The sequence below is a fragment of the Barbus barbus genome, assembly GCF_936440315.1.
Source record: "Barbus barbus genome assembly, chromosome: 25".
Classification (NCBI taxonomy): domain Eukaryota; kingdom Metazoa; phylum Chordata; class Actinopteri; order Cypriniformes; family Cyprinidae; genus Barbus; species Barbus barbus.
Genome location: NC_136753.1, coordinates 19,801,450 through 19,825,334, shown reverse-complemented (window position 1 = coordinate 19,825,334; position 23,885 = coordinate 19,801,450). Strand labels below are relative to the sequence as shown.

The window sequence follows — 23,885 nt, the reverse complement described above, 5'->3', positions numbered from 1 at the left end:
AAAACTGCCATCTGAGATCCGACACTGAACAGCTTTTACATCTTTAATCTGGGATTTTGATTAATAAAAGTATGTAAAATAGATGTTGCATCTAAGTGTTTTTTAAATGCTCAGTTACATATTACATCTTTTTCTGCTGCTTTTAAACCACAGCACATATGAAATCATGTAGAAATTGCCAAATAATGTAAGAGTTTTTCATGCACTTATTCTAACCATGCAAAAAGAAAGTAAATGCATCAGTGTTTACTGTAAAATCTTTCCATAGTGTGAAACCACCGCTTTTGTTGTTTCTCTTTCAAAGGAACACTCCACTTTTTTTGGAAATAGGCTCATTTTACAACTCCCCAAGAGTTAAAGGAGTGTTCCTTTAAATGGAAAGCAAAGCTTCTTTATTTGATCCGTAGTATGACAAACCTCTTACTGTCATTTAGCCGTAACTGGATATACAGAGAGACCAGTTCATTTCAAACTCTAAATGGATACTAAATGAGATTGTGAATAAGCCTAAGGCAAACTGACTTGAAAGGAACGTAGGAGGAGCTTTGTCAAGTTAACCTAATTACATATTTAGACACAATGACTTTCCTTTGGTTAGCAAAGCAAGACTCCAACCACTTTTTGTTTACAATCAGGGTCCGAGGGTATTGATGCAATAGATCTCGCAGTTCCTGAAAGAGAAGAAAAAAAGAGAGCATATTGCTGTAAATTAATAAAAATAAGAGTACTAGGCAAATTAAAACTTCCTTAAAAATTTAGTTTTGATTGTACTACCTGAGCATGGACAGGACTTTCCACCTCTCCTACAATATGAGTGACGTGTGAGCTCATGAGATTCTCTTCATCGCCGTCATATGTGCAGAAACGTTAGGGTGTAAACTATTAGCTCACGCCAACATCAACAAGCTTTCTTATAAATGCGATTAAGATTTATTGTTGTAGCAGGGCTCCAGACAAAAAAAATCGAGTAAGGAGCCATTGGCTCCTATAAAAGAAAAACTTAGGCGCCAAATAATTTTTTTAGGTGCCACAGAATAAAAGTGGTTTATTTTATTATTATCATTTTATTTTTCCCCCCTATTTTAACATTTCAATCATTTTGTCATGTGTTTGTCTTATCTTTTCTAGGCTTTATCAGCATTTTAATCCATCTTGTAGATGATCAGGTCAACCGAGGGACCAAGGTTCACTTAAAGTGTGAATTAAATGTCTTTTACAACTTGAAATATACAGTCACAAAGAATTGTTCGTTACACAGAATCTATACCAATATCATGGACCATAAGCATCACTTGGCAACTGAGTGCAGTGCATCCTATAAATGTTGTCACGTCTTTCACACATTCAGTCTGTTTTTCTTCATTAGTAAAATGCAATTTTATAGGAGGAGTTGAATCATGTACAACAGAATAAGTAAAAATATTAATATGCAACAGTGCATGAATATAGCAAAACGCTCCTCTTTATAGTTATTTTTCTAGCTGACTGATGAGTTTATGGACACTGAGTGGTTATTCTGAGGTAAATGTATTACAATGCAATGTTTACAAGCTTTATACATTTCCTCAGTTTGAAACAATGAGCTTTTACATAAAACATTTCAGTAAGTTGTACTATAGGCTTTCTTATTGCCTACCTTTTGATCATGTTCATTTCATACTATAGTAGTAAATCGACATATATAATGGGTTCACTTGCTGCTTTAACTGAGGCGCTAAAGAGATCGCGCCTGAGCATTAAGTGCGATACTCTCCGCTCGCGCGATCCGGACGCATACACTGGACCGTGTGGACGCGGGGTACTGGTGTTTATATTACCGAAAGTGTGCGCTTGTGGTCCGCATTAAAGAACACCCAAACCGCATCATTTGAATTTCGTAGCATTTTAAAGCTGATACTTTGTTTATTAAAAAGTAAGACAGCACAAAGCTTTTTGCGATTACTGGATGGCAAGTGCGCTTCAAATAACAGGAAGTCCATGCATTAACAGAACACAGCATATAGACTAAGATCTCGATAAGAAGATCGACCGGACGTGTGTAAATGCATCTGGTTGTTGAAACCACATATGGTAATTTTACTCCTCCCATAATATTAAAATAATAGACGTGTGAGAGCGTTTTATAGGCTATATGGCATGTTATAGTCAGATATGACAGCGCAATGCAACAAGCATCACCGCGGATGAGTAGCGGAGTATTTCTTCAGCAAGAGACGCGCAAACTGAATGAACCTGAAAGTAAGTCGCAGACGCTCAACACACAATCTTCTTCATTAAAAGTAGCGAGACTAGCCTATCTTTCCAGTGCTGATGCCGCGCGCTCTCTTGATATTGAAATTAGCTGATAATTAATAAAATTATCAGTTGCTTTCATTGACGTGAACTCCGTTATATTTGCATATGAAGCGGGAATTGAAGAACGGATTTATATCCGTTTTGCGAAGACACATTTATGTGGCCAAGTGTAAATGGGGAAACGTTTTAACAAATCATATAGATATCCGATCAGAGAAAATGCATGAAGTGACCAGGTGTAAACAGGCCCTTTCAGGTCTCTCTCACTGCGTTCAGCAGACTGTGTGCGGCAGAGACGAGGACTGTTTGAAACTCTTTTCAGTAAAACTTTGATGCGCATGGTCTTATGTAAGTTTAATACGTGAACATAACAAAAGATGTGAGCGCAAAACAATCGGGAAAAAAGTCCTTTCATGCAAATTATATATAGTCGCCAGTGGCGACCTCAGCAAAAACTTCACTCGCAAATTAATATTTTTGGTCGCAAATGCGACCATTTTAGTCGCAGTTTGGAGCCCTGTGTAGTGTAGTGGTTTGTAGGCTTTGTTGAACGTGTGGATAAAGATGGAATGTGAAAGGATATGTGATAAGGTATCGGGCGAGCTTCTTCTTCTCTGTAGCAGCCATGTTGTAGAAGTAGACATCAACACCTCTCATAAAGTCAGCCGACCCTGGTGCGCCCTGACCTTCATGTGAAACAGAGGAGGGTTTTAGTGACTTTGTAAGGTCTTCACTGTTACCAAGGGCGCTGGAGGAGTGTGGGGACCCAGATGGCAAGGATGCTGCTGGGTCTGATGTGCATGTGGTAGAAAAAAACTGTAGAAGAGTGTGAAGTGGTTCGTTTATAATAGTAGCTGAAACACAAGTCAAGGATAACAAAAGATGTTCACTGTTGTTTCTAAAGGCTCCAATGTACTTCAAACAAAATCGCAAGCAAAATTAGGCTAAACAGTTTGTTTAAAAATTTTGCAAAAGCAAACTTTCCAGAAAATTTTGCTCTGGCTAATTGCCATCTTCAAATACCATTCGTCTGTGGAGATTACATAACAAGTAGGTGTGCTCTGGGGCTCTGCCTTCCTTGGTGTGGAAATTTTCTCTGGTTAATTTGAGGTTAATTTTAACGTTGAGGTCAGATGCCAATAAAATCTGGAAACTGGAAAGCTAAACTGAACTAGTAAAACTGAAGTTATAATTCTAATTGAAAGTGACACTGACATTGTTTTTCAGGCTAAATACTGTAAAGCTGCTTGCTCTAAAGCAAACTATTATATTTAATGCTATATAAATAAACGTGACCAGATTTGATTGGATATTATTAGATGCTTTCTTAACTGCTGTTTCTTTTTCGTCAGTTTTTTTTTTTTATTAAGAGGAAAGTGCGACTTTAGTTCATTGTTTTACAAGCATGCATTTTTTTGAGAAAAATGAGGGCACACTTTTCAGTTCTTCTTGGGTAGGATACATAAACGTGGAGATTCCTTTGGTGGCCAGGTGTTTGCGAATGAGTCTCTCTGTTCCATACCAGTTGAAGCCTTTAGTGGAGTGACCAATCTGAGGCAGATGGACACTTGCTATTGAAGAAAACACAGAAAGTGTTAACTAAAGAGCCATTTAGACAGAACACATTTTTCAAAGCTGAAGTCTTGCGCCAGACACAAACACAATAGGCAAACACATCCTCCCAGTGCATGTTTACATAAAAAGCTGTCAAACATAAAGTCCTTGTGAAAGGCCTTAAAAGCATAATGATCCATTTAAAAAGACTGTTTAGATAATGATCCATTTAAAAGCTGTTACATTGCACACATTCTTATTTAGAAGCATTTTAAATCTGCAGACATGAGTAAAAACAAAATACAGCTGTACAGTCCAGACTAGGTAAGTTTCTGTTATGCCTAGGCCTAGGGAGTTGGCTTTTCTAAGCGTTTTGAAATGAATCCACCTCTTGGAAACAATCAAATCTTTATACTTAAAAAGTGGTGTGCAGTGAACTTTGGTTTCAGTACAGGTTTGCAGCAAGGATGTGCATTTCATTGGCAGCTGTACCATCTGTTTTGACTACATTAACAGATTTTAATTTTAGAATTAATTGTTTTCAATTGTTTGTAAGGTGAATAGAGAAAGCCACGTCATTGCAACCAACTAGTTTCACAAACGAGTGCCGAGTACCCTTCTTTTGTTTGGCATCTCTGTAGATCTTCTTAAGGCCCTCATCCAAGGCAGTGAGCTGAATGCCTGACAAATTGTTGGCTTCATCCCTCTGCTGAGCAGGAGGCATAAAATGATTCAATAAATTAATGATTAAAAATAATTAACAGCAATAGATTAAAGACATAAACAGCTTGCCGACTTACATAGTCTCTTCCACTGATCCTCGACTGTTTGTCATCAATAGGAAAAAGCAGAACATTCCCCAGTTCTAAGTCTGCAATGCACAATTATCACTTTGTCATTTATACATTTTGTTCACTGGATATTGAATTGTGCATGCACGTTTCAGCCTATTTTTTATATTTAACTTACCTTTGAAGTCACTCACTGAAAATTGATTAAAAAATCTAATAATTTTATATCACTGTTAAATATAAACTACCATTCAAGTTTGGGGTGATTAAGATTTTAAATTTTTTTTGACAGAAATGAATACTAATGCAAGGATGCAATGAATTATCAAAATCGACTGTAATGTTATTAGCAGATAAATGTACTATATACTGGCCAAAAAAACAACAGAATGCCAGAATTATTATTATTATTTTTTACTTCTTGTAATTTAGTTCTTCCTGTTGGTTTTTCCCTTTCCTCCTGTAGCTTCGCCCTCTTTGCAGCAGCTTCTTGTCTCTTCTGACATCTCTGTTCTAACTCTGATTCTGTAAGAGGTCTCTTCTTCCTCCCTGGGTTGGTCAAAGGCCCAGACAGGGACACCTGATGAGCAGCAACAGACTTTTGATTTAATTAAATATAAATACATGAATAAATACAATAAATGAAAAGAAATAATAAAATATGAATTATTATCCATTTATCATGAAAAAAAAAATGACTGCAATCAAATATTTACCAAATAACAATCTAAATAATTTAATTCACATTATACACCACCATTCAAACGTTTGGGGTTTGTAAGATTTTTCAATGCTTTTAAAACAGGTCGCTTATGTTTACCAAGGCTGCATTTCTGCATCAATCAAACAATAATGCTGTAAAATATTATTACAACATAAAATAACTGTTCTTGATTTTAATATATTTTAAAACGTAATTTATTCCTGTGATGGCAAAGCTACATTTTCAGTCTTTAGTGTCACGCAATCCTTCAGAAATGATTCTAATATGTTGATTTGATGCTCAAGTAAGACTTATTGTTATTATCAATGTTGAAAACAGTTGAGCACAATATTTTTGTGGAAACCCTGATACTTTTTCCAGGATTCTTTGAAGAAAATAAAATTCAAAATAAAATCATTTATTTTGCAATATAATTGTTTGTAATAATAATTTACTGTCATTTTTGATAAATGTTAATGTGTCCATGCTGAGTAAAAGTACTAATTACTAAATAAAAAATAAAATAATAATAGTAGTAATAAATAATAGTAAAACTGATACATATATAAATACACATATGGCCCAAAATGTTTGAATAGTAGTGTAACCTTTCAAATAAGTTACCCCGGCTTTATTACGAAGTGCACGACCCTCCTTCCCAGCATCCTCTAGATCAGCTAACTGCTTCTCAAGTAACAGTTCAAAGGTCTTCTCATCCTCGGCACTGGGGTCTTTAGAGTAGTCCTTACCCTTGAAGTAGTACATGTGGTCTAGAAAGTCAGAAAAGACATTAATGGATCATCTAATTTTCAAGTGCCAGTTACAACAAGATTACTGAACAGAAGCTAAGTGTTGTACTTTGACCCTCCATGTCCTCATCTTCTTCTTCATCGCTCTCATTAAGCTTGACATGCTCTTCATCTGTTAGCCATTGGCCGTCTCGAGACTGCCCCAGGATCAGCCTGAGGTCTACATCTTGAATGGAGCTCTTCTCTGACGACAGCAGCTTATCCACACCAAACTTCAGGATCTCACTCAACTAGATTGGTGGGGATGTAAATGATAGCACACTGAGAAACTGTTAACGTGCAGTTTCACAAAAAGGGAAACCACAAGTACACAGACAAAGATATGAACCAGGAAACAGGGCAAAGTCACAACGTGATGAGCTTAAGAGAAAAGGACATGTGTCTCTCTCTCCACCTGAAGGCCAGAAGCTGCAGATTGAGCCTGGTCAAGCAGAGAAAAGCGTCCCTCCTCAATCACGGTGTCTGTGAGACGTAGTTTAGACACAGCACGGGAATAGATGATCTCTTCTACAGTATCTCTACCGAGGAACCGGATCACTTTGACAGGCCTGCAATCAAAAACAGAATCTACATATCTATGCAGTGTGTCCTTAAACAGGGACATTTAATGCATGTTAATGATGCTCTGTGCCATACAATGAAAGCATATGGTGACCAGGAGCAGTCAAGTACCAAAAATGGTCGAATGGTTCTAAAGACAGGGATTAGTAGTCACATTGGATCACTTTTGTGGTACTTTTATTTTATTTATTTTTTTAGATGCCTGACACGTCAAACTAGATGGAACAACATATTCCATTGCCAGTGGAATACCTTGTTTGGCCAATCCTGTGGGCTCTGGCTGCTGCTTGTAGGTCATTCTGTGGGTTGAAATCACTGCCCACAAATATCACCGTATCTGCTGATGTCATGCCATTGATGCCAACCCCTCCTAAAACAACAAAAATATTTGGGTATAGAAAGATTTTGAAAGAAGTCTCTTATGCTCACCAAGTCTGCATTTGTTTGATCAAAATACAGCAAAACATAATATTTCGAAATATAGTTGCAACTTAAAATAACTCTTTTCTATTTTTATACATTTTATTTATTTACTATTTTCCTGTGATGGCAAAGTTGAAAATTAATCAGATTTTTTGTATTATTATCACTGCTTAGAACAGGTGTGCTGCTTATATATATATATATATATATATATTTTTATTTATTTTTTTTTCCTCCAAGATTCTTTGTTGAAGAGAAAGGTCAAAAATAAAAGAAGTAAATGTCAGTGTGAAAATAAAATGTTGCATTGAAAGTGAAGCTGTAATTATAATCTTGAAAAGCTGAGAAAAAAAAATGGCATATGATGAACTGAACCTCTACATCTACGTTTTTGCAACACCATCTCATACAGAGACAGTTTTAATGCATGGCCTCAATATTTATGCATTATCTTTTGTCACGACTTTCAGTTTTCAATTACATGTGTCTGTTTAAAAGATGCAGATAAGATTTGCATCAGACACATGAGGACAATTTTGCAACCTGGAATGGTATTCAAATATAACACTCTAAAAATATAGTTTGCACTGCAGTTGATTATAGTGTGATGGTGTGAATCTCAGATTGGCTTTCCCAGACTTTGAACTCACCAGCTTTGGCGCTGAGGAGGAATATAAAAACTTCTTTGGTGCTGAAATTTTTGATAGCTAGGTTACGTTCCTCTCCATCCAGACGCTCATAACTGTAACCTGCAGAGAAGTAGGAGGGCCCAATCAGAGCTGGCAGTTACACAGCCTGTAGCACATTAACACACATGCAGCAACAAACACAGGATGTGATACTGAACCCACATCAACTGCTCTAGATCAGAGAACTAGATTACTAGGAGAACATGTAGGGTATGGTTACATAAACGTTCCAAATTGAGAACAAACAAACATATGTTTAAGAACACAAAGCTAATACAATTTCTTTTTAAAAATGAAAATCCTGAGTGAACAAAATTTCATGAGCGGTAACACTAAGTGATTCGTGCTTTCACCTTAATTTCATCATTTAAAGTCTGTTTTGACTTTTTTTCTGGCTTGATTCCATTTAGATAAGGGAAGTAAGCACTTGTCATGCACATCACCAGACCACATTTTAATAAGTAAAGGCGATGGCTCTAACACAGTCCAAGAGTGTCTTAGTACCTTTGTACTCCAAGTAATCTTGCAGAATATCCAGCATCCTGGTCATTTAAAACAGAAGAACATGATGGCCCCTGCAAACAGAGACAACAACATATATTTTATATCTCCAAAACAATAAAATGCATTTAAAGCTACACTACGTAACATTTGGCCCTCTAGTCATTAACATATAAAACTGCATGTGTCTCGGGAAAGAACATTGTTTTGGTTGTGCTTTGGCTCTGTTTCTGTGCATGGATAAATGTGGTTCAAGGCACTGGTGTGAAACTCCTTACTACTGGACTTTTATCTGTGTATAGACATATGACACGACATATATCTGCAACGACGCATGCGGTTTCCTGCAAAATCTGTTCCTACAGCAATATAAATCATTATTATGAGCATAGGTTTATTTTAGGTTTATTACACTCTACTGGTCAAAAGTTTGGAATAATTAAGGTTTTGAAAGAAGTCTTTTGTGGTTAACAAGGCAGTAGTTATTTGATTAAAAATGTTTCAACACTGATAACTGATTAAATTATTGATTAGAACCATTAATAATAATGGAGTCACAATAATAATTAATGATTCACCAAATCAGCATATTATGCAGTTAGCGACAGAATTATAGTGACTGGAAGCAAACTTTAGGTGAGCAAGACACACCCCTCTTGAAGAAAAGCCCGCATGGTGTCCAGAAGAGAGAGCTTTCCACTGCTCCCCCATCCCAAATGGTTCTGGTTCCACACCTTACATGGAAAAGGTTCGGAATAATGAAAATTAGTTGTTTTTATTTTGTTTGAATACAGAAAAAAAAAAAAAGAAATCGCAAGAAGTGATAGAGTGTTTACCATCAAACAAATACGGATGGTTCACACATTTCCTGAGCTGCATTAAAATGTTCAGAAGTCGGGTCTTAGTGTTTTGATTAGTCCTAAAGGCATCTGAAATGATTAAAACACTAAAATGAACACCTATCATCTTGCTTAAGTATTCAATTTTGACCGTTGTGACAGGTAATTCATGTCGGGGCGGATTTACCAAGGTCTCTCATCAGAATTGCTTTATAGTATCTTTTCTGAAGGGCAGACAGCCCATGAAAAACCACGAGATCTGTATTCTTAGGCAGTTCGGCGGCCACCTCTGCTTTAACCCTGCGCAACAAAAAGGACTGGAGCACTCAATGAAGCTCATCGGCTGCAGACAAGAACAACAATGTTACAAACTCCCACACAAGGTCACCCGAGTCCAAATATGAGAATTTATGATCTCTAACCTCTGATAGTCTCAAGCAAATCCGACAGGTGAGTCAAGGAGAGAGAGCGAGAGAGAGCATCTATTCTACACCAGACTGGCAATGCGAAACTGACATCTTTTTTTGATCTGCCATGTCTGCGATTTATCTGAGGCATTCAGTTTGGCACCAAACCTGTCAAATGTTTCTGTGTCACTTAGATCTGTTTGATTGGTGCTTTTATAATAAGCAGCTACAGTGAGCCACAGCCCAGTAATTTTCATCACAAATATCAATTAAAGCAAAACCAGTTAAAGGAACAAGTTTTTAAAAGCATGACTGTCTAACCAAACCCCTTAAGGTCAACGATGGCAGCAGTAAGTGTTAATAAGGGTGGTAGCAGATATAAATCATCTTCTGGAGCTAACAGTTGGATTGTCACACTGAAAGTGCAAAGGTTTGTGCAGCCCTACCAAGAGCAGGTTCAGTCTGTACGTCTGCGTAGGCACTAACAAAGTCCTCGACGGCTTCAGGCAGAAACAGACTGGGCTGGATGAAGGTGAGGAGGGAATAGACTTCTTGCAAGTTATTCTGAATGGGGGTGCCTGTCAACAGCACTCGGAAACCCACTGTAAACTGAGAAGGCAGATGTCAAATGGCAGTTAATAGCAGGGGAGGGCTGAAAAATAGACAGGCAAGGCTAGATTTATTATCAGGGGTTTTACAGACTGACAGTGACTGGAAAAACAATGAAAATGCAATCATGTAACCTTTTTGAGGGTTTGGTGCAGCAATGATTCCTGGTTCTTCAGCCGGTGAGCATCATCGACAACTAAAATCTTCCATTTCCAACTGTGGGAAGAGAGGGAAGGGTAAAGTTAAATATGAAATGCAGTCACCGACACCAATAAACTGATAATTATTTTTATGTTATTTGGCTGATAAATGTAAGATATTAAAATACTACACTATTTTGTCATAAATAAATTAAAAACACACACACACACAAAACACTAAAGCCAAACTTTAAAAATTTCAAAAGATATAGTTTTAGTGTAAATTATAAAACATAATTTTTTATTTTATAAAATTATAAAACATAATTTTGTCACTCTCATAATTTTGTTTTAAATTATAAAACATAATTTTTTATAAAACATTATTCTTTATTTACACAGTGTTATGATTATATAAAGAAAAAGAAAGCTTAAAAATTCAACTCAAAACTATATGTGAATTTACATATAAAAACAATATTTATAATGCACAGTATGAAAAATATTAATTTAGCAATTTGTTAAATGGTACATTTAACTGTGTAAAGGTTTTAAATATTAAATTTAATCGAGTGTTATATGACTGCAAAATGTAATTTTAAAAATAAAAATAGGGGCAATGAGCATGCACATTTAAATATTAAATATCCAAAATGACAAACACATACACGTTGGTGCTGTCAAACCATTAATCACGACTAATCGCATCCAAAATAAAAGTTTTTGTTTACATAATGTTTGTGTACTGCGTATATTTATTAAGTATATGTAAATACACACACATACAGTATGATATTTACATGCATACATTTATATTCATATAATTTATATTATATCTAAATATATTTAATATATAAACAACATATTTTTCTTAAATATATACATGTATGTGTGTGTATTTATTTATATACATAAATACAGTACACACATACATTATGTAAACAAAAACTTATTTTGGATGTGATTAATCGCAATTAATCGTTTGTGATTAATCGCAATTAATCGTTTGACAGCACTAATACAGGTGTGCGCACACACACAGACAGACAGACAGACAGACAGGACACACACACACACACACACGTTGGTTTTTGTGGTTTATGGGGACTCTCCATAGGCGTAATGGTTTTTATACTGAACAAACTGTGTGTGCTATTGCCCTACACCAACCCTACACCTAAACTTAGCCCTCACAGGAGACCTTAGATTTTCAAAAAAACACCATTTAGTATGTTTTTTAAGCCTTTTGAATTACGGGGACATAGGCTTTTTTTCTAAAATATTGTTAATCTTCATTGTTCAAAAGTTGACGAAATATTAGCTATGGGTAACATGTTTGACAAAATAACCAAGGAAGGAATTTAAACAAAAACCTTTGTTTTGTGGAAAACACAGAGATCAAAATTAGAGAACAATAACCACTGTAGCACAAAAGATGATTACAACTAAAATCTTGGAGGGTTACAGTTGTCAGAAATTAGTAGTAATTGTAGAGGCTCCTGCTTCGAATGACTTCAGCACATCTTCGGCTACAGGACATTACTGTTTTCTCAGACTGCACTGGTGTGATCTCGGTCCACTCTTCTTCCACAGTTTGGTAATTGTAGTGGGTTTCTTAGCCATAACTTTGTTGACAATGATTTTCCAGAGATTTTCAGTTGAGTTTAGATCTCTGGGCCAACCACTTCATCATTTCAGTGTCCTTAGCTTCAAGGAACTGCTTTATCCGTTTTGCAGTGAAACGGGGCACTGTCTTGTATGAAAATTGCAGGCTGATTGGGAGACGCTTGCAAGGAACATACTGCATGTTGCTGAAGGAGGTTCTGATAAATATTTGCATTCACCCTGCTATGTGGCTGTATAAGAGTATAAATTATAAATTAACCTTGCTCTCATCACCAAAGTGAACTTTATACCAGTTCTCCTCTGTCCACACAACATGCTCTTCAGCAAAAGTTAATCTAGTCTTCTGATTCTTTTTCACTGATGAGAGGCTTCGTCACTGGAGAATGCGTTTTCAGACTGACTTCTCTTAAACGTGCCGAGACAGATCCATACCCTGTTTGTTGCTGAACTGGAATGCTGCCAGTTAAACAGGGTTTGGCATATATTTAAGGAAATTAGCACCAAGTGCCAGATTAACACCAATAATTTGAAGGTATTTGTAAGTGTTCCTTAATTTTGATCTTTAATTATTTTTCAAATATCTCATTAAAAAAAAATTTTTATACTGTGCTTCAGAATACAATTCATTTATGGAATGCTAAAAAAAACTTCCCTTCTAGTTCTTTTAAGATAACTTCAAATAGGACTAAGCAGTGGCCTTAAAATTTAAGGAAATTGTAGGAAATTGTGTTCTCTAATTTTGATCTCCACTGTATATCACCGATATGGTAACACCTTAAAAAAAAAAAAAAAAAAACTTTAATATCACCCAGTAACCAGCTAATATTGTTGTTTAATTATGTGTAAAATGCCTGAGTAGTAGAACTGTGGAAATACAGTACAGTCATTTATATAAAGTTTGAAACTGTTTCCCAAAAACAGCAAAAATAAAAATAAAGATGATTACCTTTTCAGGTATCTGGCATCCTTGAGGCACATCTATTAAATATGATTTCTGTTATTCAACAGTGCAAAGACTTGGAAATGAATGCAACCCCTCTGAATACAGTTATCACAGATGTTCTCTGAAAACAGGTACACTAACCTCATAGGCGGTGAGAAGAAGATGGAAGTGTCTGTCACTCCTGAGCTCTTTCTGGAGCTCTGCCCTTCTTTCTTTATCCCCAGTGTAACAGATCACAGACAGACTGGGACAGAAGCTGAATTAAAAATAAAATAAAATAAGAGAACCTTAACTAATTTTTCATGTTAAGTTGGATTCAAGGTAGATGCTAATCTAGCGTTTATATGCTACTGTCTCCATCTAGTGACAGTGACAACACATTGTCTTTCATGTAAAATCAGTTCATGCTGGAATATTCATACATTCATCAAGCAATTTCACAGTGCAGTATCAGTAATAAATCAACATAATATGTAATCTAAACTGACCACACAAGTCTAACTGTATACCAGCATTACCCTTACCGCTCTAACTCCTGTCTCCAGTTCTCCAAAACAGATAAGGGACAAAGCACAAGGAACATGCCAGCAAAGAAATGGTCTACAGCAGAGGATGACATCTCACTTATCTGATATCTGACATCTTGGAATAAATCTCTGACTTAAAAGCAAGCATTATAAGCAAGATAAACCCATCCCATTACTAACCTGGCAGGTCTTGCCGTGACCCATCTCATCACCAAGGATGCAGCCCTGCTGGTCCTTCATACACTGTGACAGCCACCTCACTCCATCCACCTGATAAGACCTCAGATGAATTGCTGTTAGGAAGGAGATAAAGGATTGCAGTGTTGTTCCTAAAACAACTTTTAGAGTATTTCAAATCATAAAATGGGCCTTTAAAAACATTTTTTGACCCAATACTTTTGGCAATATAGTGTATATTGCACATAATCTGTGAAACATTTTCATGCTCAAAAATCTTAAATGATATATAAATACTTTGCTGTATTTGCTTTAAACAAGTCCCAAGAAGCTCTCAATTCACACACCTTCTAATCCCCATTTTTTCAGGTCACTCTCCGCTAATTCCGATTTTTCCTTTTCTGGTATGTTGTTTTTGACTGCTCGAAGAAATGTCGACATTTTTTGTGGTTTAATTATGTTTATCTCTCTACCTTCAGGCACTTTATTCAGTGGAGTATTAAATGGCCCGCGCCAGAGTTTGACGCGAACTTCGGCATGAACTACTTCCTGCAACAGTGTGGGCGGGACCCAGGACAGAGGTCGTCCAATGACTAGTCGGCAATGCACACACGTACTTTAAAGGCGCCATCCTTAAAAAGACAAATGCATTTTACACACACGCGTAAAAACAAATCAAGGCCAATTCACAAAATCCAGACAAATCATCAGTGAAAGTGTCAATTACAAAAACTATTTTTTTAGATATTTACAAACAAAAAGAGTGAGCTGATAAAACTAATCTTTATTTACAGGGTTTTTAATCATACAATATTGAGACAAAAGGTAGGAAAAATGTAAAGTACAACTTTCAACCCCCCCCCCAAAATATTTGATTTTATAAATATAAGTAGGTCTGTTTAATCCTGTTTTCCAACAAGTTTAAAATAAAACACATTCAGTAGAAGGCAGCCTTCAGATTTAACAAAAATGTTCAACTAGCCATTACAGCAATGTCCCATTGTGCCATTCTGTCAGTGATCATTTGTGGATCCTGAAATCACCAAATACTTGAGCAGAAAGTTCCTGGGGTGATGAAAGGCCAAACCTGAGCTCTTCATTTCACACACATGGTGCACATCATGGAGAAAAACTTCAGGACGGCATCTCTGGTTAAGGCAAAGAGAGTATGAAGGCCTTATAAAAGAATCAATATTTTAAAGCAGACAGGTCCGAACAAGCCTGTGCTTGATTACTGCTGTCATTTACCAGAATAAACTATTGCAAAATGTTTCATTTATAATTGAATACAATACATTCATCAATATGTTGATATCTAATGCTGTGCAATTCAGTATTTTGAAATCACAGAACATAACAAACCTTGCAAAAGGAATGTATGACAAACTATACCTACAGAGAAGAAAAACATCAATTAATAAAAAGCGATCAGTACAATATTAATTGGGTGATGAGATTACTCATTTAAATAACATGCTTAAAATATATTTACTGCACAGCATCCATGGAAACTTACCACGCAAATGCAAGGACTTGCAGAATGACAAACAGCAAAGTGAGAGCAAAAATCTTCCACTGTGGTACAGAGATCAGTGTTAAAAAAAGCATCAAATAATACTGTACCATCTGATCCAGACTTAGTTTGAAATATATATTAAGGATAGACTAGAACTCAACTCACCCAAAATGCTGCACAGAGTGTGAGAACCAGACATGTCTGTAGTCCACAAAATAAAAAGTCAAACTCTCAGTATCCATTGCAAAGTTGGTCAAAATACTGTATCTATAATCAGAATCTGTATTCGCTGTAACTGGCAGATTTTCAAAGGATGCACATGAACTAGAATAATTTTCCTACTGGCTGGTGCATCCAATACAGTTTTGGAATGGCACTAATTCTAGGAGAAATGTAAAAGTTATTTATTTAAATACTACATGAATTTTACCAAAATGAGAGTATATCCAAATCAAACATTTAATGAGGATATATACATAATGCATGGTGGTACTTCCTTTTATCAATAAGAATTTGATTGGATCGTGAACATTATAGGTGTCTTTATTATGATCAATTTCAAGCAGATCCTCATGGTTGGTTTTATGAAAAAATGAGTGTGTGGCACGGAAAGGAATAACTTACTAGCATAACAACCGTAGCAAAGGCTCTGGTCTTGTCACACATCCGTTTCAGCTGTTTCAGTGGCCCCATCAGAAACATGGTGCTGAGGGTAGGTTCAAATTAAACAGTGAAGTCTTCGAAAACAGAATAATAAATAGTAATAGTTTAGTTGCAAGCTTACCTTACTAATGAACATAGGTTGCCAAATGTGTAAAACACAATGAAGAGAATCACCCCTATTTTAGGAACAAACAGGCAACATACTCCCTGAAAAAAATATGTTTTTTAATAGAATAGAATTTGGTTAACAATAACAAAGAATAATACACTTCTCAATCAAGATAGTTGAAATGCCTTTTGCAGTGTGCATCAATTCCTGAGAACAGGTCAAACCGGTGACACAGCTCTGCTTCTAAAAATATCACCTTTCCCTTCTCAACAGGCAGGAAGTCCACTGATAACTAAAATACAATTATTTAAAGTTCATGTCACTGACCAGGATAGTGCACACTACTCCGATGACCATACAGACGAGGAAACCTTTGACACGCGTTCCCCATCCCAGCGTGGACGCCTCATTCGCCGCCTAAATACAGAATGTGATTTACACGCGCATTTTTCACCAAAATAAAAAGTTTCAAAATATGAAGTCGTTATGTCAATACGCCATATTATTGTTTGAACATCTTAAGAGTTGTTAGCAGAGCTCAAAAACAGTAATTTACCTGCAGGACATTTCTGTTGTCACTGTTTCCATCACGACCACTCAGAACCGCTCTGAGTTTGTCCATTACTGTCTGTATTAAATGATTCTGTTCGTGTTACCTTTACCTTTAGGCTCCCTTCATTGAACATGATTATCACCTGGTGCTCACGCACGCCGCCTTCTGGTACTTCTGAGGTGCACTAAAAGTGGCTTACGGCGAAGGAATCATATTAGTATTAAAAGACCACTTTGTTAAGAGATCCAATTTCTTTTCTTTTCTCTTTTAGTTGGGCCATATGTTTATATTTATATATAATACAGCATTATTAAAAACAAAAACTAAATTTTTTGTTTTTATTTATTAATGTACATTGAGAGAAATATCTATGTGACACTGGACCACAAAACCAGTCATAAGGGTCATTTTTTTTTTTATTGAAATTTATACATCATCTGAAAGCTGAATAAGCTTTTCATTAATGTATGGTTTGTTAGGATAGAACGATATTTGGCCGAGATACAACTATTTGAAAATCTGAGGGTGCAAAAAAAATCTAAATATTGAGAAAATCGCTGTTAAAGTTGACCAAATGAAGTTCTTAGCAATGCATATTGCTAATTAAAATAGAAGTTTTGATATATATGTGGTAGGAAATGTACAAAATATCTTCATGGAACATAATCTTTACTTAATATCCTATTGATTTTTAGCATAAAAGAAAAACTGATAATTTTGACTCCTACAATGTGTTGTTGGTTATTGCTACAAATATACCTATGCTACTTATGACTGGCTGTTTGTGGTCCAGGGTCACATATGGGAAAAAATACCAACACATGGCAAATAAAAATCATTTAATATTAATACACAGTTATTGCACACTTTTATACACTAATACCATTTTATTGGAAAAAAGTTATTTAAAAAAAAATGTACTTATATCAAGTCAAATTAAATTAAATTGATCAATAAATGCATGGAATCAAGACACTATAAAGATTCCAAATACAATGGCCTTTTTTTCGGTCAAGGGCCAAGGCAAAGAAGAATACTATGGCACAAATGAACAGACTAGCTGAGGCACTGCTTTGGCTGTCAAGAAAATACAAAAGCATAATTCATATACATTTGATGACTAAAAAATGTCTTACAAACCTTGAAATCTCAAAGGCATTCAAATATAACAATTTTCGCACATAGATCATATAGTACCACTAAAAGCATGATAAAAATATTATATTCTCTGTCCTTAGTTGACAACATATAAAATACTGACAAGGCGCACAAATAAAATCTCAAATTTACACAGTATTGCGTCAAAGCCAAACAATGCAATGACAACAAAAAGTGTACATAAAGACTCAAAAATAATCAATACATCATATTTGATTGACTCGAAGCAAACTTGTATAGAAAATAATCAAGTTTGAATTAAGTTATTAGAGTAGGTTGGTCCTGAGGTGCATCAGAGAAACAGGGATTAGTGAAATAAAAAAGGAATGACCACACAAGATAGCAGACCACATGGACAGAGGGTTGTAATTATCACTGGAGTGATCATCCTGGGAAAATGAGTCAGAGATATAACACCATGGTTCTTGTGATTTACTTACAGTCCCTTGTCATAATATGATGAAACAGATCTTGGGAAGCAAGACTGTCACTGTTTGTCATCTCCCATCTGCTCTTCAGGAAATTAAGACAGAGCTAATATTTAGTGACAATGCCTCTCTGTTCATATCTACTGTATCTCTCGCTCTCTGTCTCTATATTTTTCTTTGGATTCAGGTCCAAGTGTATTTGGATGCTGGCATGAATGTGTAAGAATGATAAATACTCATAAAATCTCATCTTCAGACTCTACGTCTTTCTCCCTTGGTTTCAAAAGCCCCATTTCCATGGGTGGCATCCTCCTTAGTCTGGAACGCACAGCACTGGAGGGAGAACAATGAAGGAAAATAAGAAGGAACTCAATGAATCAGAAAGGAAACTTCAGTAAAAGTATTATTTCATATGCTATGTACACAATTGGTCAAATTTTTGGGTCAGTAAGATTTTTAAACTTTTAAACCACTTATGCTCACCAAGGCTACATTTATTTAAACACAATAACACAAAAAGATTTCTTATTATTACCAATATTTAAAACAGTTGTGCTCCTTAATATATTGAGAATACACATGATAATTTTTCCTGGTTTCTTTGCTGAAGAGAAGGTCAAAAGAACAACATTAATTGGAAATAGAAATCTTTTGTAACATTGTAAATGTTTCTTTTCTGCTACATATAATTTAATATGTCCTTACTGAATTTCCCAAACTTTTGAATGGTAGTGTAGTTTATGCTCCTTTATGCCTGAATTGTAATTTCTTTGTATTTCACATTAGAATAGAATATAATAGAATATGTCATGCTCACCAGAGAACAGACCAGTAAACTACAGCTACAGTGAGCATTGCAAACGCTAGGTGCCAGCAGTAGCATAATGTGACAAAGACAGAGTTGGCATGGTCTGTCTGATCCCATTTCACTTGACTGGGTGGGTACAGCACAAAGCCAATCTAGAAAAATACAACAATGAGAGTCTTGAGTCTAAATGACTTGCATATTTATGTATGCACTTGCGACACACACACAGACACAGACACAGACACAGACACACACACACACACACACACACACACACACACACACACACACACACACACACACACACACTGACCTGCCAGAACCAGCTGCCCTGCAGTATGGTGAGAGTGGCTCGGAGCAGTTCGAGTAGAATATTCCCTCTGTGGAAAACCTCCAGAAGGCAGATGAAAGCTTGTCCAAAGATGGCATAGAGGAGAAGGGTGTGCACATGGACATCAAGCATGTCTCTACCATGGAGATGGTAAAGAAACAGTAATCCTGCAGGAGGCAGACATGTGCTGAATTTTATTTTTTGAATTATCACAAAATAGAAAAAAGTAATTTCAAGAGTAACAAAGAGTGCTCAGTTTGGGTAATAGTTCACACATTCTCCAACATCAAAAACCACATTTATAAAATACTCTTTCACACAGTATTTTTGATCAACAATCACCCTCGCACACCTGTAAGTAATCAATAGGTGCGTGAAAAAAAACCGACCAAAAAAGGTCCAACTTCAAAACAAAAAGTATAAATCCCGCACACTGTCCACACTTGCAAAAGTATCAAAATATTTATTAACTGACAACATTTTGGCCCATGACCTTCATCAGGCATGAACATGAATAGAACACATGCATAGTATTTTTAGACCATTTTAGAAACAGTCTGGGGAAAAAACAAGATCCTACCCTCATTAAAGAAAGCAAGACCCAGCAGCATCCGGTCTAAGGCCAGCGGGGCGATGTCTGTGCTGTGGACAGTGAGAGATATGGCCCCTGCGATGGCAAAGAACAGGTACATGGTGGTATGCTGCCAGTTCATCAGCTGCTCCCAGTGCTGAGTGGAAGAATCATACAGCTGAAACTTGGGCCCACCTGCTAAAAGCTGCTCTGCTAACATACCTATGTAAAGGGCAGAAGAAAACTAGTTGAGTTAAAAATATAATAAATAAACTTGCTTTCATTACTCTAATAAATGACTCATTATAGGAGAACTAAAGTCAACTTAAAATGATTTAAAATAAGCGTTAAAATATTATAGAAGTAAAAACAAAACAAGCTTTAAGAATAAGCTAAAAATCAAGACATTTCCATTTTTAATTCATCCATTCAAAATATGTATTTTTCTTTGAATAACCAGGTTTCCCACTTCTTGAAAAACCTGGATATGTGAAGAAGCTCAATTACAAAAGTTTGATATCTAAACCTGGAAAGAATTATATATATATATATATATATATCTTAAAAATGTACAATGTATAACTCCATGTTATACATTGAACCACTCATTCTAGACCACTATTACCATAGGACAAATAATACACAAAAAATTACACAACCTATAATGCAATACCATTTTTTTTAACTATGCAATCAATTTATTAAACCTATACAGCAAAAATGTTTCTTTGCTGAACCTAGGGTGTTTCAAAGACACATCAGAAAGCTTTATTTGTCCATATGTATGATGATGCTTCTTATTCTATCAATAAAGGCATAGCAGTAACTCACCAATAATAGAAAATGATAAAATGACAGCTCCTTCTATGATTTCTATGCGCCGTTGTGTAGCTCGAGATGCAAGTCTGCCCGCACCAGCACTTTTATTCCTGCGGGTGGCGTACAAAAATGTCTGCTTTGCAGCCCACCACAGGCCGGTGATCAGGAAGAAACTTCCAGGCAATGCATGGCCTTTAAAACTTCCCATGTTTTCCTAAATATCCTGGAAATCAGAATAACAATTGTATTCAATAATAATATAATAACCTACAAAACAAAAATATCTCATTATAAAATTCATACTCCATATCTCAAAATGTGGCAAAGCAAAAGACAGTGTTTACTGGACACACTTAAAGACGATATTGGAGACTCACTTTTCCCCTTAGGAGTGGCATATCAATACAAGATTCCCATTATTACATTTTCTGGCACTGGTTTGTTACTCCAGTGTGGACACTAACAGTGCTAGACAATCAATGACAATTCAGCATATCCTGAACAAATAATTCCACACACTATAGACTGCAGGGGTTAAGGAAATGTCAGCGCTACAAATCAAAATATCCTAATGAGGGGTCCAGGCGTGCACCTTTCATTTCCATTTTTAAACAGAAATGTGGGGATAACTGGAAAAAAATCCCAAAACCATGATTAATCAGAAAGTCTGCTAAATTAATCTTGGAAATATAAACCTACATACTGAAAGCAGTCTCCTGTCTTAAACATTCACCAGACACAGGAAGAGTAAAGCTGTTTGCTCTTGACAGATGTTTGAAAATGAGTTTAACATTTAACTTTAAAGATCAATAAAATATGGTTGTTTTTTTTTTTTTTATCAGTGAAATATAAAGTAACCCAAACAAAACAAAGGAAATTATAAGAATGGCATCTTCTGTTCCTCCTTTCCTCTTGCAGAGGATGTTTCCTGTAATGTTTAATCAGCGGACTGATCAGTTCTTGACCCTGAACTCATCCAGGTCCCATAACATTCCAAAGGAAGGTGGTCATTACTGCCATAATCAGTGTGCAATCAGAGTGTGTCCTTGAGACCGTGACAGCTTATCACATAAACATCTCCTTCTGTTTACAAATGCTTTTAGAAAGTAAGCTAAATTCAAACACTATTGAAGGGCTGCAGTAAAGCAGAGACAGCAAACACATTGGTTTAATGATCAATTGGAGAAAAAAATATCAAAGTGATGTAATAATGAGAGTTTGAGACAAAACTGAGAATCTTATTCGGATGGACATTTTTGCATATGTTTCATTTTGTAATAGCTTATTTCAAGAGGGTTGCATAAATGTTAAAATTAGAAATGAAATTTGTCACCATTTATCCTCATGTCATTCCAAAGCAATTCCCCCTTTTTGAAAGTGAAGAAAGAAAGTCATAGACACGAGGGTGAGAAAATGTTGACATTGTTCATTACTGTGTCACTATTTCTGCATTGTATTTTTCACTATATGATATTAAAAATCATAGAAATTAGTAGCATCTCTGCAGCTTTGATCAAATCAGTCTTTCAGTGGTCTAAAATCTGTTCTTCAGGATGCTCGCTGTTACCATAGAGACACACTGAAGCTTTGAGAGTCTCTCCAGTGAAGAGGCCCGATCCGATCATTTCATGTATTCATGACAACATAAGAACCACATTATTTGGAATTGTACATAAAAACAATCAGTCATTTTGTAATACTAAACCAAATAAGAGTAACCACAGTGCAGTTTTACAAAGAATAAAACATGAAAAACGATGTAAAAATATGCTATAACAACAATCATGCTTCATAATAAAATGACGGAAGTAGCCTACATTTTTAAATCGTATAAAACCCTTAACTTACCTGAAAAAAGTTACACGCACCGTTGTCTGTGGAAGACTATATAAACTTTATTGGGATAAACATTATATATGAAATCTGAAGGTGAAGGTCTGCTGCGTTCACGTTTTATTGGGCTTTCTTAAGATCTACAGACGGAGATATGCTATTATATAATTATGAAAATATGATATAATTATAAAAAATTATATTCTAGGTAAAATTACACGCAAGTAATTGCATTAGCTCGCCACCTAGGTCCGTTGTTTGAGGTAACGTTAACATTATTAAGAAATAAAAGTGGAAAAAAGAATAACTTAATTCGGGCACAGTAAGCGGTCTGTAGCCTATTATGATTTAAGAATACATAGTTGATATCTTACCTTATAGATTGACCAGATAATGGGTATATTCTTGAAAATTTTGAGAAGAAATCTCAGAGTCGATGTTTTTCTTTTTTTTCGAGAGAGAGAGACCGTCATCTGATGCTGTAGCAATATACTAAATTCTTTCAAACATTCCCACACGACTCTTATTCGTCCCTTTTCAGCATCATGACTTTTTATTCCATCAGCAACTTTCACATTAGCAACTTCTTCCACTTTTCCAGCTGTTTCGAAGCCCAGATTTGGGGGCTTATCTTTTTCAGTGAGTCTTCTCACGGGAACCTCCCATTTCATGAAACGATTGGTTCATGAAGGGACCAGACGTCATTATTTTCGAATTTGATTGGTTAGCTTACCTGTCAATCAACAGTTGGTCTCTTTTCCACGTGTGCATTTTTTCTCCAAAAGAAGCAGCAGAAGATTGTCCGCTATTGTAACAGTCAACAGAAATTTCAGTCCAGTTGCATAAACTTATAAAATATATTTTGAAAACGTATTTGTGTATTTTTTTGTTTTGTTTTTATGTATTTTAAACCTCGGTAAATCAGTTATAGATGGATAGACAGTTCACAATTCATTTCCATGTCTCTTTAAAGTTTTAGGTACTTTGCAAGAGAAGATAGGCTCTCCAAAGGCTAAAGTTTTCATAATGCTTCGGTCCAATTGTTGTATAACATTTTGATGACATACTGTTTTATTATAACAGCTTTTACAAAGTCATATGTTTTATAAATGTATAGGGCGGGACATGAGGGCAGGGTTGAGAGGGCCTCACTGTATTATTTATTTTACACTTTATAACGTGGCACTCATATAAGGTAGTAATTATACAGAAACTGAATGCATTAAACTACACAAAATCTTGGCACCAAACCTTTGAATTCAATTAATTTTGTAAAAACAAAGTATGAAACAACTTCCTTCAAAATGACGACACTATATAAAAACTTTACAGCAATGTTGGTATTTCTTAATCTGTGGATATTTAATTAAAAGTATGATTTTAATACAAACAACATATTCTACATCTTTAAAACGTATATTTACATTTCTGAAACCACATTGGACAGAGTCTAAAATTCTCTGGCTTTGAATTTGGCATGTGTATGTTAATGGATAATTCAG

The 23,885-nt window shown here is 35.6% G+C and overlaps 2 protein-coding genes and 1 pseudogene across 4 annotated transcripts; all 3 read right to left on the bottom strand.

Annotated features, from left to right (window-relative positions):
- Window positions 1-392: 392 nt before the first annotated feature.
- Window positions 393-14,706, bottom strand: LOC306844801 (chromodomain-helicase-DNA-binding protein 1-like; annotated as a pseudogene). The gene is made up of 23 exons: window positions 13,942-14,706; window positions 13,582-13,710; window positions 13,415-13,490; window positions 13,032-13,146; window positions 12,894-12,925; window positions 10,316-10,397; window positions 10,041-10,181; window positions 9,353-9,482; window positions 9,163-9,255; window positions 8,978-9,060; window positions 8,330-8,400; window positions 7,787-7,885; window positions 6,966-7,083; window positions 6,547-6,700; window positions 6,202-6,382; window positions 5,968-6,113; window positions 5,059-5,220; window positions 4,465-4,555; window positions 3,758-3,866; window positions 2,848-3,149; window positions 775-837; window positions 630-671; window positions 393-440 (listed from the first exon to the last, which is right to left on the bottom strand). The product of its transcript is annotated as a chromodomain-helicase-DNA-binding protein 1-like (transcript).
- Window positions 14,004-16,530, bottom strand: LOC306845071 (vesicle transport protein SFT2B-like). Its single transcript, XM_079377628.1, has 8 exons — window positions 16,439-16,530; window positions 16,210-16,299; window positions 15,895-15,980; window positions 15,735-15,816; window positions 15,276-15,311; window positions 15,111-15,169; window positions 14,957-14,986; window positions 14,004-14,742 (listed from the first exon to the last, which is right to left on the bottom strand). Exons 1-8 carry the CDS (start codon window positions 16,502-16,504, stop codon window positions 14,691-14,693), a joined length of 501 nt encoding a protein of 166 aa, XP_079233754.1. The 5' UTR covers window positions 16,505-16,530; the 3' UTR covers window positions 14,004-14,690.
- Window positions 16,531-16,856: 326 nt separating this feature from the next.
- Window positions 16,857-23,045, bottom strand: LOC306844933 (transmembrane protein 45B-like). 2 transcript variants are annotated; one of them, XM_079377381.1, is made up of 6 exons: window positions 22,758-23,045; window positions 20,563-20,773; window positions 19,741-19,953; window positions 19,143-19,327; window positions 18,839-18,981; window positions 16,857-18,354 (listed from the first exon to the last, which is right to left on the bottom strand). In XM_079377381.1, exons 2-6 carry the CDS (start codon window positions 20,756-20,758, stop codon window positions 18,258-18,260), a joined length of 834 nt encoding a protein of 277 aa, XP_079233507.1. In that variant the 5' UTR covers window positions 20,759-20,773; window positions 22,758-23,045; the 3' UTR covers window positions 16,857-18,257. The 2 variants fall into 2 exon arrangements, with proteins under 2 accessions (XP_079233507.1, XP_079233508.1); XM_079377382.1 differs by lacking the exon at window positions 18,839-18,981 and having other exon boundaries at window positions 17,260-18,354; window positions 22,758-23,012.
- Between the last annotated feature and the right edge of the window lie 840 nt (window positions 23,046-23,885).

Coding starts and splice junctions, on each gene's coding strand:
- LOC306844933 (XM_079377381.1), bottom strand. CDS start 20,758: ATGGGAAGTTTTAAAGGCCATGCATTGCCTGGAAGTTTCTTCCTGATC. Junction 18,982..19,142: donor AGGGCAGCTGGTTCTGGCAG/GTCAGTGTGTGT, acceptor GTATTTTTCTAG/ATTGGCTTTGTGCTGTACCC. Junction 18,355..18,838: donor GTTTACTGGTCTGTTCTCTG/GTGAGCATGACA, acceptor TTCTCCCTCCAG/TGCTGTGCGTTCCAGACTAA.
- LOC306845071 (XM_079377628.1), bottom strand. CDS start 16,504: ATGGACAAACTCAGAGCGGTTCTGAGTGGTCGTGATGGAAACAGTGAC. Junction 15,170..15,275: donor CACTCTGTGCAGCATTTTGG/GTGAGTTGAGTT, acceptor TCTGTACCACAG/TGGAAGATTTTTGCTCTCAC. Junction 14,743..14,956: donor TCATACATTCCTTTTGCAAG/GTTTGTTATGTT, acceptor TGCCTTAACCAG/AGATGCCGTCCTGAAGTTTT.